The sequence below is a fragment of the Cyanistes caeruleus genome, unplaced genomic scaffold (assembly GCF_971803275.1).
Source record: "Cyanistes caeruleus unplaced genomic scaffold, bCyaCae1.hap1.1 HAP1_SUPER_30, whole genome shotgun sequence".
Taxonomy (NCBI): domain Eukaryota; kingdom Metazoa; phylum Chordata; class Aves; order Passeriformes; family Paridae; genus Cyanistes; species Cyanistes caeruleus.
Window position 1 is genome coordinate 353,853 of NW_028256295.1, and position 17,932 is coordinate 371,784.

The 17,932-nt window shown below is 51.4% G+C and overlaps 2 protein-coding genes across 5 annotated transcripts in view; both read right to left on the reverse strand.

The window, feature by feature from the left end:
- LOC147645216 (uncharacterized) overlaps window positions 1-17,932 on the reverse strand; it is a 220,440-nt gene that overhangs the window by 116,429 nt on the left and 86,079 nt on the right. The window lies entirely within an intron of this gene.
- LOC147645220 (uncharacterized) overlaps window positions 7,044-17,932 on the reverse strand; it is a 170,070-nt gene continuing 159,181 nt past the window's right edge. The window contains exons 1-4 of one of the 4 annotated variants that reach the window (XM_086874824.1): window positions 13,807-15,630; window positions 12,424-12,577; window positions 9,097-9,175; window positions 7,044-8,910 (exon numbers count right to left, since the gene is read on the reverse strand). In XM_086874824.1, coding sequence (XP_086730950.1) covers window positions 7,904-8,910; window positions 9,097-9,148 — 1,059 coding nt within the window. In that variant the 5' untranslated portion in view covers window positions 9,149-9,175; window positions 12,424-12,577; window positions 13,807-15,630 and the 3' untranslated portion in view covers window positions 7,044-7,903. Of the gene's footprint in view, window positions 8,911-9,096; window positions 9,176-12,423; window positions 12,707-13,806; window positions 15,631-17,932 lie in introns of those variants that run through there. The other 3 variants (XM_086874825.1, XM_086874822.1, XM_086874826.1) reach the window with 3 other exon arrangements.

Below are 17,932 nucleotides of genomic sequence, written 5' to 3' on the forward strand. Positions count from 1 at the left end.
CTGACAGCCGGGCCCTGGGCAGAACCCTGACAGCCTGGTGTCACCCCAGGGAAGAAGGAGCCCCTGGAGAAGCTGTACCAGGTGGGGCTGCTGCTGCTGCTGGAGACATGGAGGACAACAGCAAGGATGACAACCTCTTCCTCCACCTGGCCAGCGGGATCTGGCGATGATGGACTTTGATTCTGGCACCTTCTTCAAAGCCAGGCTCCACAGGGAATTTTCAGGTAAGTCCAGACCCAGGGGGATGCTCCCAGATTTGTGCATTGGCCGGGAACCAAAGGTTTCCCTTTCACTGGGGCAGATGCAACTGATTCCTCAGTGGCTGCCCAGCTGGTTTTTGGCAGGGCTGGGGACGTGGGCTGGGGTGGTGACGAAATGGGAGTGGGATCCTGGCCCTGCCAACAGCCCCCAGCACCCACCGTGCCCCGGGCTGGGGCTGGGGCAGCCAGCCTGACACAAACAAACCCCCATGGCAGGAGCACAGGTGGGACTCCAGAACCTGAGCACGGCTGCTTTGCTGTGCAGGCAAGGAAGGGCTTGGGCTGCTCCACTCCCCTGCTTTGCTTTGGGATCACCGTGATTTTGGGGGACAGTGCAGGGGGAAAGGGAGAAAGCATGGGCTTCTCTCACCCATGGGTGGGTTTTTCCCTAGAATGTAGGGGTTGGGCCTTCCTCAAGCTCCTGACAGACATAAGATTTTTTTACCATTTTTCTTGTTTCTTCTTTTTGTCTGTGACCTATTTTCATTAATTTGTTGTTTGTTTTTCTAAAGGAAGCGTTCTAGGTGGGGTCCAGTCTGGATCAGGAAGTGCTTGGGACCAGCTGTGGCGTGGATGGGCCGTGCCCTTGGAGAAGACTGAGGACATCGTTTGGGACCAGCTTTTCTTGTGGCAGCGGATGGTGTGAGGTGGGTCCTCATCTCCTTGGCATGGGTGGGACAAGAGCTTTTGGGAGATGGCAGCGGGCACAGGAGCATCCCGCTCTGGGCAGCTGCTGAGGGGCTGGATCTGCCGTGGCTGGCTGCAGGCTGGGCACATGTCCTGCCCTCCTGCTCTGCTCCACAAGGCAGCAGTGATGGGCAGCTTTGGGCCCAGCTCTGAGCACGGCCAGCATGGCCTGGGCACCGCGGCTGGCTGGGACAAGGGGACAGGAGCCTTCAGCTGACGGGCGGTTTCTGCTTTCTCTCCTTGCAGCCGGGCTCTGCGGATGCTGAGGCTGCTCTGGGCTCTGCCAGGGCTCTGCTGGGCTCAGCACCGGGCCGGGATCAGCCAAAGAAGAAACGCTGTGACCTGCAGCAGAGACTTGAGCATTTTGGCAATGCAGCTCAAGTCTGCACAGTGTCCACCTCCAAGGGAAAACATGACACCCCCCAAAAATTAAACTTGTTCCATGACTTCTGAAATGAAATCCCTCTGGGATGACCCCAAATGACATTTTTTCATTTTGCTCAAGCTGTAGCTCAGCCCTTCTCTGAACAGTTCTCTCCCCCACCTGCCTTTTACTTCACAACTGCTCCCTCCTTTCCCCCAGTGAGTTCCCAGCCCATCACAGTCTCCATCACACTGCAGCCTTCCTTGATGCCCCTCACCACGAGGAAGGCCAAGCTCCAGTCTCAGGGACTCATCCTGTCAGTGGCTGAAGAGCAGCAATGTCTGTCTGTGCCAGGGGCTCTTGGATGTCTCTGTATCCATGGACAGAAGGGTCTGTCTGTGCCAGGGGCTCTTGGATGTCTCTGTATCCATGGACAGAAGGGTCTGTCTGTGCCAGGGGCTCTTGGATGTCTCTGTAGCCATGGACAGAAGGTCCTTGCAAAGGTTTCTATAATATCTTTGTACCCATGAGTATGGAATGAACACAGAGAGTGAAAGTGTCAGTCACGTTGTTTGCACACTCCTTCCTTTCCATCCAAGACACATCCATGCACACCCCCACATACAGATATATTAAAAGGATAGGGATGGATAGAGATTTCCCACAGAGCTCTAACTTTGGCAGAACTCACCTTGTAAGCCATGGCCAGGGCATTTTTTTCCCAGCTCTGTGTCAGTAGGTGTCCAAGAGCTGAAGGGAACAGCATTTAGAAGCAGTTTCAGGATTTCTAGGCAGGAAAGGGAGCTGACAACCACCCACATAACTCACCATATTCGTCGGGATGGGCTGCTGGTTCTTTAGGAATATGGCACAGTGGAGACACGAGACTTGGGATAATCCCAGCTCTCTGTGGATCTGTGCAAAGGTGGAGCAGCAGAAACACCTTGTGTCTTCTTTGGGGACACAAGGTCCAAGGAGCTGGGGTGGCAGAGCGTGACCTGGGCTGGTGGCAGGTGAAGTCCCATTTCATGACATCCCAGAGTGGCACAGGACAAAGCTCCAAGCAGCCACAGCCCCACTGAGGAAGTCCTTGGAGTGCTGCACATCCCATAGGAAAAGCTGCATTCCCTCAGTCCATTGGCATTTATCACTTCCATTTGCAACACTTTAGGTCCAAGTTTCAAACTGCAAAATATTTACACTCAAGACATAGTCATGAAGAGCATGTATTTCAATTTCCTATTCCTTTAACTGCAGTGCAAAATATCTTAATATTGGAAAACATCCATCAAATCTGTAAAAGAAGGCAGCTAATGGATCCTTTCCACTAGCACGTATGCAAACTAAGGAACTAAAACCAAAGCTGAGTTCTCTTTTTCAAAAGATCAGTTACCTCTTTCTTACTTCGGAGTTATAGAACATTTTTCACTACACATTTGAGGGTAATTTTTATCTTTCTTTTTTTTTTTGGTGTTTTTTTTGTTTTGTTTTGTTTTTTGTTTTTTGTTTCTTGTTATTATGTTTTGGGTTTTTTTATACATAAGACATGTCCTAGAAAAGGCACGTCCTTTGCTCCTGGTTCCCGTGTGGAGCAGCTCCCTTCCCGCTGGCTGAGCTGCTCAGGCAGAGCCCGGCAGCTCCTGGCCCTGCAGGGCTGAGGCTTTTCCCCGTTGCTGGGCACAGACTGATGGAGCAGCACTGCTGAACACGGGCACACGCAGAGGGAGCAGAGCAGCTGCCTTTGTCCACCTGAAGCTCCAAGGCCAAACTCTGAGCAGGCACGGCTGCAAGAGACTCGCAGGCTCCCTGTTGGCTCTGCTGCCCCACTTGTGCCCGGCCCAGCTCTGCGGGAGGCAGAGGGAGAACAAGGGGCAGCTCCCTCCCAGCCCCAGCCCAGGGACCCCTCCAGCCCCGGGCCTTGGGCCACTGTCAGCACCCGCTGCTCCAGCCACCGCTTCTGCTGGCACTGACAGCAACAACCAAACTGGGGCTGGTCCCCAGGGAGCAGCAGCAGTGCCTGCATCTGATCCCTCAGCCTGGGGCAGCCCCCTGGGGGAACAGAGGGCACAGCAAGAGGGACAAAACCTGGCAGGGGCAGAGACTGGGAAGAGCCAGAGCTGGGAGCAGGAACAGCTGCTTCATTGCACTCCTGGAGAAAGCTCTTGGCTGGCTCAAAGCACTGAAAGGTGTGAAAGGCAGAGAGGAGGCCACACCAAACAATGCTCCTGTTTTCACACCCTCCTGTAATAAATGGAAATGATTTGTCCTATCTAAAGTGTAACTATTTGGAAAGTTATTATTAGGAGCAATCAAGGGAATTGGTGTTACAAAGCAGATGTACCCCTTTACAGATGTTACATGTTAAAATTAAGGTACAGGATGTAGTTTTGAGATAAGGAATGTCCTAAGACAAAATCAACCTTGAGATGGATAAAGTTGGAATGACTTTAGGTATAGGGCCTGAAAATTATAAAATATAAGATTAATTAGTGGAGCACAATGCTTATTTACATAACACAATGCTTAGGACACATGCACAGCCTGTAAGGTTATCCAGAGGACAACGAGGATGAGTGTAAGCCTTCGTCAAAAGACCACCAAAAGAAGACTGAAGACCCCCTAGAAACAATTGAGGCATGCACCATGAAGAATAGTGATGTAAAATTAAATAATCAGAAATAAGATGAGGCTTACTGGAAACATGAATGAATATTTGTAAGTATACAGTATAGAAGTTTAGTTAGAATTGATTTTTTTCATAAGTAAGGGTGTTGAGAAGCCCTTTCCATACCCCGGTCAGTTTTGCTTATGCTTTAATCATATTTACTGGCAAGCTATATTCATATATATATTCATATATATATATGCATATGTGTATATATATATATATGTGTATATATTCACTAAATTGTACTCTTTTACTAAATTGTATTCCTTCTATAACAAATTGCTATTCAATCCACTAAATTGTATTCTTCTATTAAATTGGATTCTTGTATTCAATTCACTAAACTATATCATTTTTTTTTCTTGTTATTAAACTGCTCATAACCACAATAGCTTTAGTTGTCCAAATTTCAATTTCATTTATGACACTTCCCTTGGGTGAGTTACAGCCACAGCGAGAGGGAGGAGGAGATGATCCCACCCATGGCTGCTGCTGGCTCCAGACATTTGCTGAGATAAAGCTGAGCCAGAGCTTCATCATCTCTCCCAAAATCACAGAATCACAGAATGCCTTGGCTTGGAAGAGACCTTAAAGTTCATCTCATTCCACCCCCTGCCATGGCAGGGACACCTTCCACTATCCCAGGCTGCTCCAAGCCCCATCCAACCTGGCCTCGGACACTTCCAGGGATCCAGGGGCAGCCACAGCTTCTGTGGGCAAGCTCTGATCTCTGCCCAGGTGAGCAGGGACAGGAGCCGAGGGAACGGCTGGAGCTGGGCCAGGGCAGGGCTGGGCTGGAGATGAGCAAAAGCTTCTTCCCCCCCAGGGGGCTGGGGCAGTGCCCAGGCTCCCCAGGGAATGGGCACGGCCCCGAGGCTGCCGCAGCTCCAGGAGCCTTTGGCCAGCGCTGCCAGGGATGCACAGGCTGCGATTGTTGGGGTGTCTGTGCAGGGCCGGGGGCTGCACTCCATGATCCCAATGGGTCCCAGATGCCAGCTCAGCCCCTTGTGCAACTCTCACCCTTGGGCTCAGCCTTTGTGTCCCCTGGAGGCGCTGGCAGAGCTGATGGGGTGGGGCAGGAGCGGGGCAGCCCCAGCGTTCCCCTGGCAGTGACAGCACAGCCGGGCCAGCAGCCCCAGCGTTCCCTCCCTGGAGACGCTCCAAGGGAAGCGGCCAGAGCCGCGTCCAGTCAGCGGAACTGAGCGGCCACTGAGCACCCCCGGCCTGGGCTGCTGTGGATTCCTCTGCACACAGCTCGGGGAAGGTGCCCTTGGCCACCCCCACAGTGCCACAGACAAGTGTCACACACAGTTACAGAGCTCTGCACACAGCTGACAGCAGGATTCAATTAAAAAAAAAATAAAATTAAAACCACCAAAGAAACAAGATAAAGGGGACTCCTCCCAGCAGATCCTTTCCACCCTTCAGTTGAGACACCTTCATGCACACAAGACCTGGGGCTGTAAAAAACGAGGCTTCATAGGCACATTTGCAGGAAAAACGGGTTTAGGACAGGCTATCAGCAGAACTGTTCTCAGCTGGGTGAAAAAGGCCCCTTTGGCAGCTGCAGAGCCATTGAAAATGCAGATCCTCAGGCCATGGGGGAGAAAAGGGCTCTGGATTCCCCTTTCCTGACACTCAAACCCTGCTCCCAGGCTGCTCCCCACACAGGATTCTACTGGAGGACTGTGGAAAGCTGAGAGTTGGCTCTGGCTTCTTCATGTTCCATGTCCTAAAGCTGCCTGGGAGAAGAAATTTAGGGTCAGCTCCACTGGCACAATCCCTCCTGGCCCAGGGCACAGCCCCAGGAAGGTCTTTGCTCCTCCCTCGGCCCTCCCTGAGGAGGCTGGCAGGGCTCGCAGGTTTATGGCATTTGTCCTTGCTGCCCCTCACATCCCACTGCCCCACAAAGAGCCCCGAGCCACCCGTGAGGGACAGGCCCTGCTGGGCCAGGCCTGGGCTCAGGGCTTGGCCTTTCTGCTTCCTCCAACCCAGCCAGGCCTGGCTCAGCATTGCAGTTCCTGTGCTGTGCCCCAAGCTCGCTCGGGCCCTGCTGGAAAGGGACCTGAGGTACCTCGATCCCCTCGGGCAGTGCATGGGAGAAAACAACAAACTTCTCAGGAGGATGGGGAACAAACTTGCAGCTGCAAACTTTAGAGAGTGAGGTACTCGGGAAATCATAAAGCTGCATGCAATTAGAGGAAATCACTTCACTAAGCACTGACTGAGCCAACTCGTCCAACCCATCCAACTTCAAGCTATCCAGATTTTGAAAACTGGAAGTCAGGGGAAGAGAGCGAGGGACAGAGATCCACTGTCAGCCTTGGATCCAGCGCCATCTCAGCTGCTGTGAGCTCCAGGGCTGTGGCACATGTCAGTGTCACACCCGTGTCACAGCCTCACCTGCTCTGCTCCCTCTCCCAGATGGGGTTTTTGGGGTGCCAGGGGCTTGGCAGCCACTTTGGGGCTGGAGCAGAGGCTGCAGTGGCTGGGCTGGGGCAGTGACCGCCCCACACAGGCAGAACTTGCTCTGCCCCCAAACACACCCTGGAGATGTCTGGGGCCATTCATCATTTCTCTGCTCTCCAGCGCTGAGGCAACGCACTCTGGCTACAGCTCTGAGCTCGTGCCCATGGCAACCAGCCCTGGCAATGGGGGTCCATGGAGCTGCTCTCAGGAACACCCCAAGAGCTGGGGAGTGCCCCAAAAGCGCCCCAGAAATGTGAGATGCCCCAAAATCTCTTCAGGAACGTTGAATATCCAAAAACTCACTCAGTAATGGCCTCCTGCTCCCTTCATCATCCCCAAACTTTGGCTGTCTCATTGCAGACCCCACCCCACCTCCCCAATCCAAACCCCAACCCATCCCACTCCTGCTGGACATCAAGACCCCCTTCCCAAGCCCAATTTCCCGCATTTCACACCTCCCAAACTCCATCCCACCCATCCTGCCCCACCCAATGCCCATCTCACCCCTCCTGATTTGCATCCCACTTCACCCAATCCCCTTCCAACCCCATTCCACCTGATGCCTTCAGAAGGCTGACCTAGAACAGAGGCTGGACAGAGTTAAGAATAAAGTTTATTAAAAGGCCTTAAAGGATACACCTTGGGCAGTACAAGAACCTGGACAGGGCTACACCCAAAATGGACCAGAAATGGTCACAAAAATGGACAAGTGATCATGAGGTCTCACATTTTCAGAAGTTTAGGTCCATCTGCATATTTGGATTCATTGTCCAATTACAGCTTCAGATGAGGAAGTCCCATCCTTGTTTTCTCTCTTCAGTCCACCCTTGTTCATGCTTCTGGGCATGGAACTTGTAACAATTGTCCTTGGTATCAAGCTAGAAAAGGAATTGTTTTGTCTACCTACTCTGAAGAGAGCTCACTAGCACTTAATAGGAAGTTCAAAACTACAAACCTAGGCAGTGCAGAATTTGAAAAATATGAAAGCTAAAATTTAAGGCAACACACCCTGAGGGACTGTGGAATCCAGTCATTTTGGGTGGGATTGAGTAGATTTCAATGGCACTGAGTGGTTTTGAGGTGACAGATAGAACTCGCTCATCTCCTTGAGTGCCAAGAGATGGAGACAAATAAACCAAATACCCCCAAAACCCTCCCCATTACCTCCCTGAATACCAGATTCTCTTCAAGCACTAGTAAAAGAGATGTTTTAGATGCCTTTGATGAATCTGTAGACTTTTACCTAAATTTTGTCTGTTTTAAAGAGATGAAGATGAATCAAAAGAAAATTAGGGCCAAATCAAAATGACCACCAGCCCAGTGTGTTGCCAACACAGATCACTGGGAACGTGGGTCATCATCAGGGCTCTGCCCAACGTGGGTCCTCTGATGGGGGATGGAGCTGGAGCAGCGCATGGACACCTTTCTGCACTTGGGGCACTCACAGGGCTTCCCTTACCGGTGCCTCCGTTGGTGCTGGGTCAAGTGAGAGCTGTGGCTGAAACTCTTCCCACACTCGGGACACTCATAGGGCCTCTCCCCAGTGTGGATGCGCCGGTGCCTGATGAGGTGGGAGTTGTGCTTGAAGCCCTTCCTGCAGTCGGGGCAGCGGAAGGGCCTCTCATCTGTGTGAATCAGCTGGTGCTGGAGGAGATGGGAGCTGCTCTGAAACCTCTTCCCACACTGGAGACACTCATAGGGCCGCTCCCCAGTGTGGATCATCTGGTGGATGGTCAGCTGGGACCTCCGGCTGTAGGTCATCCCACATTCCTCACACTCATAGGGACGTTCCCCAGTGTGAGTCCTCTGGTGGATGGTCAGGCTGGAGCTGTGGCTGAAGCTCTTCCCACATTCCCCACACTCGTAGGGCTTCTCCCCACTGTGAATGCGCCGGTGCCTGATGAGGTGAGAGTTTTGCTTGAAGCCCTCCCCACAGTCAGGGCAGCGGAAGGGCCTCTCATCCGTGTGAATCCGCTGGTGCCTGAAGAGACTGAACCTAATATGAAACCTCTTCCCACACTCAGAACACTCATAGGGCCTCTCCCCAGTGTGGATGTGCTGGTGGGTGATGAGTTGGGAGCTGCAGCTGAAGCCCTTCCCACATTCCCCACACTCGTAGGCCCATTCCCCAGTGTGGATCATCTGGTGACAGATCAGGCGGCTGCTCCGGCTGAAGCTCTTCCCACACTCCAAGCACTTGTAGCGCTTCTCCCCATCCTGAAGCTGCTCATGGACCACCAGCTCAGAGCCCTGGCTGGATCTCCGGCCGCCTTCCTGGCACAGGGTGGGTCTTTCCTTCTCAGAGCACCCTGGGATGGGTTTGGAGCCCCTCCTCCTGCGGGATCTCTGGGGATTTTCCTCCCCATTGGATTCCTGCATTGTGGAGCTGCTCAAAACAGCCTCTTCCACGAGGTTCTGCCATGGGGATTTGTCCTCCCTGGTCTCCATCCTCAGCTCCTGGTCTGGGGGAGGAAGGACAAGGAGAGGATGGGATTTGCCTCCGTGCCAGAGGGAAGGGGAAGGAGATCCCCCCAGTGCGTCCCCGGCAGGACGGCGTCGGCAGCGGGGTTGTCCTGCAGCCGGGGGCCAGGCTGGGCTGGGAGATGGAGCAGGAGAGAGGGGGAAAGGGGCACTGACTTCCTCCTCACCTGCCTGGGTGTCCTGGGAGATCTTCCTCTTCCTTGCAGCCTCCTTCTCCATCCGGCCAAGGCTTGGGAATGGGAGATCCTGGTTTGGGGAAAAACACAACACATGAGCACACTGAATTAGGGGGTTTCCTCTCTCCAAGTCCACCTTTAGAAGTCACTGGGCAAATGGTGCCCATATAAATCCCCCAAACACCAAGTTTCAGCCCTGAAAATGCCTCCCAGGAGTTCCCCATCTCTGGTCTCTCCCCTTTGGTGTTCAGGGGTTCCCCCTGTCCCAGCTGCTGGGGGTCACGCTTGTACTGGGGGTCCTCTGTCTGCTCAGTCCCTGCCCTCCTCAGGCTGCTGGGAGTGCCAGGAATCTGAAAAGTTCCCCCTGTTTCCATCTCCTCAATAAGGGATGCTGGGACTCCCCACGGTGCCCCCAAGGGGCATTTGCTGCTCAGCTTTGGAGTTCTTCATTCTCCAAACATCCCCCCCAAAAAACCCAACCCAGGGACCCCCGAGGATATCTGGGCTGAGCTCCCCTTCCCTGGTCACCTGTGGGATGGGGGATAATGACCCCACAGGTGGGGGGCTATGAATTCAGGGAGTGCTCAACCTTGTGGTTACTTCTCCTTTCCCTGATCTTCCTTTGTTCCTCCTCTTCCTACTGCTCCTCCTCTTCCATCCCTCCTCCTCCCCCCCCAGGAGCAGTGACACCCTCGGTGCCCCGTTCCCAAACCCCTCACAGCCCACGGCAGGAGCGGGGATGGAGCCGGGACAGGTCGGGATGGGCAGCGCGGGGCTCTCCGCTGCTCCCACCCGCTGGGGACGGGGGGAACCCGGCCCGGGGAAAAGGAGAGGGAAACTGGGAAAATTGGGGACTGCAGATCCAACCTGGGGCTGGCTGGGAACCCTGGCTGGGGACTGCCAGCCCTTGGGGCTCCTCTGGGGAGATGTGGGAGGGGGGAACACAGAGAGGGCTGGGGGATCCCAGGAGTGGCAGCACTGGCAGGGACTGGTTTGGACTGGGATCATCGTGTGATCACACTGGCAATGACTGGAACTGTATTGGATGTGTACTGACATCATACTGGAATCATACTGGGAGCAGCTGGGCCCATGCTGGGGGGGACAGCGATCCCACTGAGGGTGACTGGAATCATACTGGGATTGACTGGGAGTGGCTGGGAACAACTGGGATCATGCTGAGAGCAACTGGGAGGAGCTGGGAATGACTGGGAGCGTGCTGGGGCTGACTGGGATATACTGGGATAGACAGGGAGTCCCAGGGATCACACTGGAGGCTACTGGGGTCACACTGGCACTGCCAGGGAGCAACTGGGGGCCACTGGCCTCATACTGGGAGTGACTGGGATCAGACTGGGAGTGACTGGGATCAGACTGGGAGTTACTGGGATTAGACTGGGAGTGTGAAGGAAACTGGAAAATTGGGGAAAAAACGAAAAATACCCAGGATAAATTCAAGGAAAATGGAAGGGAAAATTCAGGGAAAAACCAGAAAAATATCAGGGTGAAATCCAAAAACATCAGGGGAAAATCAGGAAAAAATTGGGAAAAATTTGGGAAAAATGGGAAAATTTGAAAAAATTGGGGAAAACCAGGAAAAATTTGGGGGGAAAAAAAGAGAAAACTCAAGGAAAAAATGGGGAAAAATTGGGGATAAAAGTCAGGAAAAGAAAGTGGAAAAAAATTTGGGAAAAATCAGAAAAAATGGGGAAAAAATCAGGAAAAACCAGGGAAAATTGGAAAGAATATTGGGGAAATCAGGAAAAAAACTGGGAAAGAACTTGGAAAAACTGGGGAAGATCCATAAAAGAAAGAGGAATAAAATCTGGAAAGAAATAGGAAAAATCACAGGAAAAATCAGGTAAAAACTAGGAAAATTTGAGAAGAAATTGGGAAAAAGCTAGAAACGAATTGGAAAAGGAAAAGAGAAGAATCAGAAAAAAGTGGGAAATACATGAAAAAAATTGTGAAAAATTGTGAGAAATCAGGGAAAATATCAGGAAAAGAAAGCCGAAAAGACCCTGGGAAAAATCAGGAAAAAATTAGGAAAAATATTGGAAAAATGAAGGAAAAACCAAAAATATTTGAGAAAAAAAATTGCAAAAAAATCAGAGAAAAAATGTGGAAAAAAAGGAAAATCACGGGAAAATCAGGGAAATGAAATGAAAAAGGATAAAAATATCTGGAAAAATCAGAAAAAAAATAATGAAAAAAAATCAGGAAAGAATTGAGGAAAACCAGAAAAATTAGGGAAAGGATAAGGGAAAAATCTGGAAAAAAATGGGAAAAAAAGGAAAAAACACAAAAATCAAGGAAAAGTTTGAGAAAAAAAATGGGAAAAAATTGGAAAAAAACATCAGGAAAATAAAAAAAATTCATTGAAAATATTATGAAAAAAAATAAGGGAAAATCAGGAAAAATATTGAGAAAAAATTGGGTAAAATCCAGAAAAGAGAGGGAAGAAACCTGGAAAAAATCAGGAAAAATCAGTAAAAAAATTAGGAAATACAGGAAAAAATCAGGGAAAAATTGTGAAAAAAATTGGGGAACGATGAGGAATAAATTGCGAAAAGAAGAGGGAAAAGTCAGGAAAAAACGGGGAAAAATCAAGAAAAAAATTTAGGAAAAGAATTGGGAAAAAACAGGGAAAAACCAGAAAAAGAAAGAGGAAGAAGACTGGGAAAAAACTGGGAAAAATCAAGGAAACAAATCAAGGAAAAAATCAGGAAAAGAAAGTGAGGGAAAAAACTTTGGAAAAATGGGAAAAAAATTGGGAAAAAAACCAAGAAATATCAAGGAAACAAACAGGAAAAAATCAGGAAAAATTAGGAAAAAAAAGGGGAAATATTGGGACAAATCAGAGGGAAAAATCAGGAAAAAAATTTTAAAAACATTCGAGAAAAATTGTTTGAAAAATGAGGAAAAAAATCAGGAAAAGAAAAAGGGAATAAAACCTGAAAAAAATCAGGAAAAAATAAAAAAAAAAAAAAAAAGAAAAAGAAAAAAATTGCAGGAAAATCAGGAAAAGAAAATGGGTAAAACAGGGGAAAAAATCGTGAAAAAAATGGGAAAAACCAGAAAAATTACAGAAAAATTGGAGAAAAAGTTGGGAAAAAGACAGAAAACTTTGGGAAAAGAAGAGGAAAAAATCAGGAAAAAATGGGGGAAAAAATGGGAAAAATTCAGGGGAAAATGAGGGAAAAATCAGGAAAAAATAAGAAAAAAAACAAAGAGAGAAAAAAATTGGGGAAAATCAGGAAAAGAACAGGATGAAATCCCCCTATCCCATTTTTCCATGGAATTTTGGGAATTGCGTGCCTGGGAGGTTGTAGAAGAATTTCCAGATCTGGGAATCCAGGGAGTGGGGAAAGGTGGAATTTCAGATGAGCTGGTCAAAATTTTTGGGAAGGTTGATAGCCTGGTCCTATTCCAGCTTCCAGAATGTTCAGATGAATCCCACGCCTCCTTCCAGCTGGAAATCATGGAAAAATCACGGGAAAGCTGTGATTCAAATTCATGGAGTTTTGCCCCCAAAGCACCCTTTTTTCCCACCAAAATTTCTATTTATCCCCCAAATTTCAATTTTTGAGATAATTAAATGGCGAAGATAATGTGAAATGGGGAAAAATAAGATAGAAATTGAGAAAGAATGGGGAAAAGTTGGGGAAAATTAGAAAAATATGGGAGAAAAGTGAGAAAAATGGGAGGAAAAATGGAGCAAAATAGAGGAAAATGGGGAAAAATGGGGAAAAAATAGGGAAAAAATGGGATAAAAATAGGAAAAATTTGAGGAAAATGAGATGGAAATGGAGTTAAAATTGGGAAAAATGGGAGAAAGAAAGGGAAGAAAATTAGGATAAAATTGTGGAAAAATGAGATAAAACCAGGACAAAAATGGGGGGGGGGGAATAAGGAAAACTGGGATAAAAATGGGAATAAAAATGGTAAAGACGAGGCAAAAATGGGGGAAAAATGGTAGAAATTGGGGAAAATAGGAGTAAACATGGGGAAAAAACTGGGAGGAAATGGAGCAAAAATAGGGTAAAATGGGGAAATAATAGATTAAAAACGAAAAAAAAAATGGGAAAAATAGGAAAACATGGGGAACGATTTGAGGAAAAATGGAGGAAAAATAGGAAAAAAATCAGAAAAACTGGGAAAAAATGAGGACAAATGAGATAAAAAAAGGGAAATTGAGGGAAAAAGGAAAAAAAAGGGGGAAAATTGGGGAAAAATAAAAAATAGGATAAAAATTGGGAAAATTGTTATGAAAATGGGATAAAATTAGAAAAAATAGAGCAAAAATGGGATAAAACTGTGGAAAATGGGATAAAATGGAGACAAATTGTACTCTAATAGGGAATGACTGGGAGTGACTTGGCTTATCGTGGGGTGCACAGGAAACTGGAGCCACACGGGGAGAGCAACTGGGCAATGCTGGGAGCAGCCACTGCCGGCACCGGGAGCCCCGAACCCCTTTCCCGGCCATGCCGGACCCGCATCCCCCCGGCCCCTTTGCCGGGGCTCTGCCGCCACCGCCACCGGGACCCCCCAAAAACACCTCCCGGGGACCCCCGGGGTGCCCCCGAGGGGCATCTGCGGCTCGGCTCTGGAGCCCTGCCATCCCCAAACATCCCCCCCAAAAACCCCAAAGCCAGGGAGCCCCGGGGGATTTGGGGCGAGCTCCCCCTCCCCGGGCACCTGCGGGATGGGGGGCGATGGTCCCGAAGGAGCTGCAGATGCAGAGAGCGGGGAGTGCAGGTGGAGCCTCCTCTGCCTGCTCCAGCTCTTCCTCCTCCTGCTCCTCCTCTTCCTCCTCCTCTGTCCCTCCTCTTCCTCCTCCTCTGTCCCTCCTCTGTCCCTGTGCGCGGTTCGGAGCCCTCGGGTGAGCGGGGCCGGGCCGGGACACGATGGGAAAGGGCTGGGTCCCCCCCAAACCGAGCTGGGGGCAGCGGAGCTTTGGGGGAACAATGGGAACGGGGCGGGACAGGGGAACAGGGGGAGGTGGGAGCACTGAGGGTCCCCCAGTTCACCCCAGGAGCCCCAAGCCCCGTCCCAGCCCCCCCAGTTCCCCCCGCAGCCCCGGCTGAGGGGGGCTCAGCCCAGGAGCCGCCGTCGTTCGGGGCTCCCCCGAGTGCAGGAACGGGAGAGTTCCCGGCTCGGGGAGGCCCCAGCACAGGAGGGGATCTTGTCCCTCTTCCAGCGCCTTTCAGGGTCTTCAGGCCCCTCTCAAGAGGAGTTTTTCTCTTTTTCAAGTTTTTTTGGGGGGGATCCCACCACTACAGGGGTGTTTTTTCCTCCCCATTTTAGGGTGTTTGTGCGGCCGCAGCCCCACAAGCCCCTTTTGAGGGGGGATCATGACGGCTTTAAGTGACATTTTTAGGGGTGTCCCCACCCCAAGCCCCTGTAGGGGATGTTTTGTCCCCCAGGGTGGATTTTGGGGGTTCTCTCTACCATGGCCGCTTTAAGGGCCCCCGGTGTTGTCGGGTCCCACTGTAACTCCTCTTAAAAGGGCAACACCGCTCCCGTTGGTTCCGGCAGCGGAGCCCGGGAGGGGTTGGGGGTCCCGGGAGGGGTTTGGGGTACCTGGGTGATGCCGATGAAGGTGATGGGGTCCCCATGCTGGGTGCAAACCTTTGTGAGGGGTTCCTGGGGATTTTCAGAAGTCCTGGGTGGTTTTGGGGCCACGGTGGTTTTTGGGGGGTTCCCAAGGGGGTTCACAGGGGTCCTGATGAGGGAATTTGGGCGATCCCGGGGGTGGAATTGGGGGTCCCAAGGCTGTTTTGGGGAACCTGCTGGTGATGGACATGGGGACCCCATGCCAGGTATGAACCTTCTCAACGTCTGTATGGGATTTTGTTGTCTTGGGGGGTTTTTGGAGCATCCAGGGCTGTGTTGGGGATCAGGGGAGGTTGGGGTGTCCCGGGGGCTTTGGGGGTTCTCGGCAGGTTTGGGGGTACCTGGGCAATGCGGGTGGCAGTGCTGGGGATCCTGTGCCGGGTTTGAACCTTCTCACTGCGCACGGGCAGCGTCAGCGTGTTCAGGGAGATCCTGGGGGGCCCGGGGGGTCACCCCAAATCCCAGGGACCCCAAATGCTGAGGGACCCCCCAGAACTGCCCTCACCGCTGGATCTGCCGCAGGCAGGGGGGCACCAGCACTCGGCCCCCACCCTCCACCATCACAGGGGGGCTGTGGAAGAAATCTGGGGGTGCACGGACAGGTCGGGTGGGACCCCCAAAGTCCTGGGGGAGGGGACACAGGGGGACATCCAGGAATTCCCGTTATGGGGGAAAGAAGAGGGACCAGGAAGAGTTTGGGGGTGGCTTGGTGGGTCATGGTGAGGACCCCCAAGAGTCTTGTGGGGGTGGGGATGGCAAGGAACAGGGTGATCCCAAGGATGGGGTTGGGGGGGAACCGGACTGGAGCTCCCATGGCTGCGGGATGGGGAGATCTGCCTATGGAATTCCATGGGAATGGCATCGCAGTGAGATCCATCCATGGAGATCTCACGGGAATGGGATGTCTGAAATCCATCCATGGAATTTGCATGAGAATTCTCACGTTCCCAAATTTTGCCCTCCCAAATCCTGCATTCTCAATTCCCATATTCCCATGGCAATTCTGCCCTCCCCATCTTTACACTCCAGCACCTCCCGCCCATATCTGACATATTTCCGGAGACATTCCCTGCAGCTGTGAGCCAGGGAATTTGTTAATCCCTCAGCCTGGATCTCAGGGATCCCCATGGCGATGCCACAGTTGCCATCGCAGCCCCACAGATCCCCCAGCCCCGGCTCCCCCCGCTCAGCCCCGCTCTGGCTGTGCCGCTGCTGCAGCATCTGCAGCTCCCCGCTGGCCCCGCCATTGGCGCCGCTCTTTGCTGCCCGCCAGTGGCAGCCCGAGGCTGCAGTGACGTCACCGGTCGCCGGGCAGATCCCGGCGGCGCAGGGCGGCCAAGGCGGAAGCGAAAGTGCCCGAGGGAGCGCGGGGGGAGGGGACGGGGCAATTCCAGGGAATTCCCCTGGATCCCCTCCCGGGATCCCCCGGGACCCTCCTCGGCCGCGCACTGCGGGACCCCCGGGACAAACTGGGCTCAACTCCCGGGCCCTGCGCCCAAACTCTGCCTGGAACCCGCCGGCTTCGGCCCAAAGCGGGGGAAGCCCCGGATTCCGCGGATCCCATTTTTCCTGCGGCTGCGGCTCCCCAGCCCCGGCGGAGCAGGAGCGGGCGCTGGGAGCCCGAGCCCCGATTCCCAATCTCCTTCCCTCTCTCTCTCTGCTGCTCTCTCCCTCTCCTTTGGGTGATCAGAAATGCCAGAGCGGCTGGAGAGCCCCGTGCCCAGCTCGGCTTTCCCTGGAAAGGGAGGCCTGGGGGTGCGGTGCCCCGGGATGGCCGGGAATGGGGCTCCGGGGGTCCCCGGGCTGACGGAACCGGGGGATCCAGGGGCTGCCAGGGGAGGATCCCCGGGAAAGGGGGTGCAGGGCGCTGTTGGTGCAGGAGAAGGGGCTGCAGGGGGTCCCGGAGCTGGGCAAGGAGATGCGGGGGGGTCCCAGGGCCCAGGAATGGGGATCCAAGGGGGTCTGGAAAAGGCTGAGCAGGAAATCCAGGATTGCAGACCTAATTCACATCAGAGACAAAGAAATCCGGATGCAACAGGAAACCAAACACTAAGGACTCCACAACTTGGAGACAATGAACACTAAACCAATGGATTTCTATGGGTTCAGACTGAATAAAGTTTAGGAAACATCTAGTAAAACTCACATGTCATGGAATGATTTTCTCTGCACATGCAGAATACGTGTGGCTGAAATGATTCTGTTCAGAATCAAGTCATGCCTTATTTCTCTGGAGACATTGTTGGAGAGTTTTTGCTTTTCACAGTTTCAGTGAAAGGATTACACCATTAGAAGAACTTTTTGCAGTAATTCTACTTTTCTGTTGTCAGTTCTGCTTGGGCCAGGGGTGTGAGAATCAGTGTTTAGTCAGAGAAGAAAAAGAAAATACTTGATTGCTTTCTAATTTTTGTTTTTATGTTTGTGCGTGGCTCTTAGGGATGGCAAAATTACGGTATGGGTTTTTCCATGTTCACCTTTAAGCTGCATTTTGAAAACTAGAAGACCTTGAAAGGAGGCCCTTTAAAATGTAAACAGTTAATAGAAAATTGTTTTAAAAAAACAACAAAGAAACAGCAGATGGGGGAGGGAGCCCTCCATGTGAGTCATCCCATGGCTGCCCCGGAAGAGAAGCTTCATTCCAGGCAGCCAGGAGAGGAGCTTTAGAAATGCAAATTAACACCCCTGGGGCAAAGCCTGGACAATGTACCAGGGTGTTCCTGCCTGGGGGAAGAATTGGGCTGAATTCCTCTGCCCCTCACCCCAAGCTCTGCCTGGGGGCACAGGCAGAATTTGCACAGCTAAAGGCAGAGCCCATGGTGAGGATATCTGACTGCAGCAGAAATTGGTTAAGCTAAAAAGGAAAACTGCAAATGGACAATGCTGTGAAAATTTCACTATAAAAAATGGGGGAGAATCATCCCAGTCCCCACCTCAACTTGTGCTCTCACTTTCTATGTTATCCAGGATGAATTAGAGCACTGGGGGTTTTATTGCTACCCCAAGTTAAGGGAAATCAGTTGGGAATCCAAGTATGTGCTGATTTAATCAGAGAAAAGCCCAAAATTGATGCAGCCCTGGCTGGAGGGAATACCCAAAAATGGGGAAAATATGAACAGCCACCAGAACAAATCCTGCAACACCATGGGCCAGCCCCTGGGAACCCTAACAAATTCATATCTGGAGCCAGAGAACTAAATTATCATTTCCA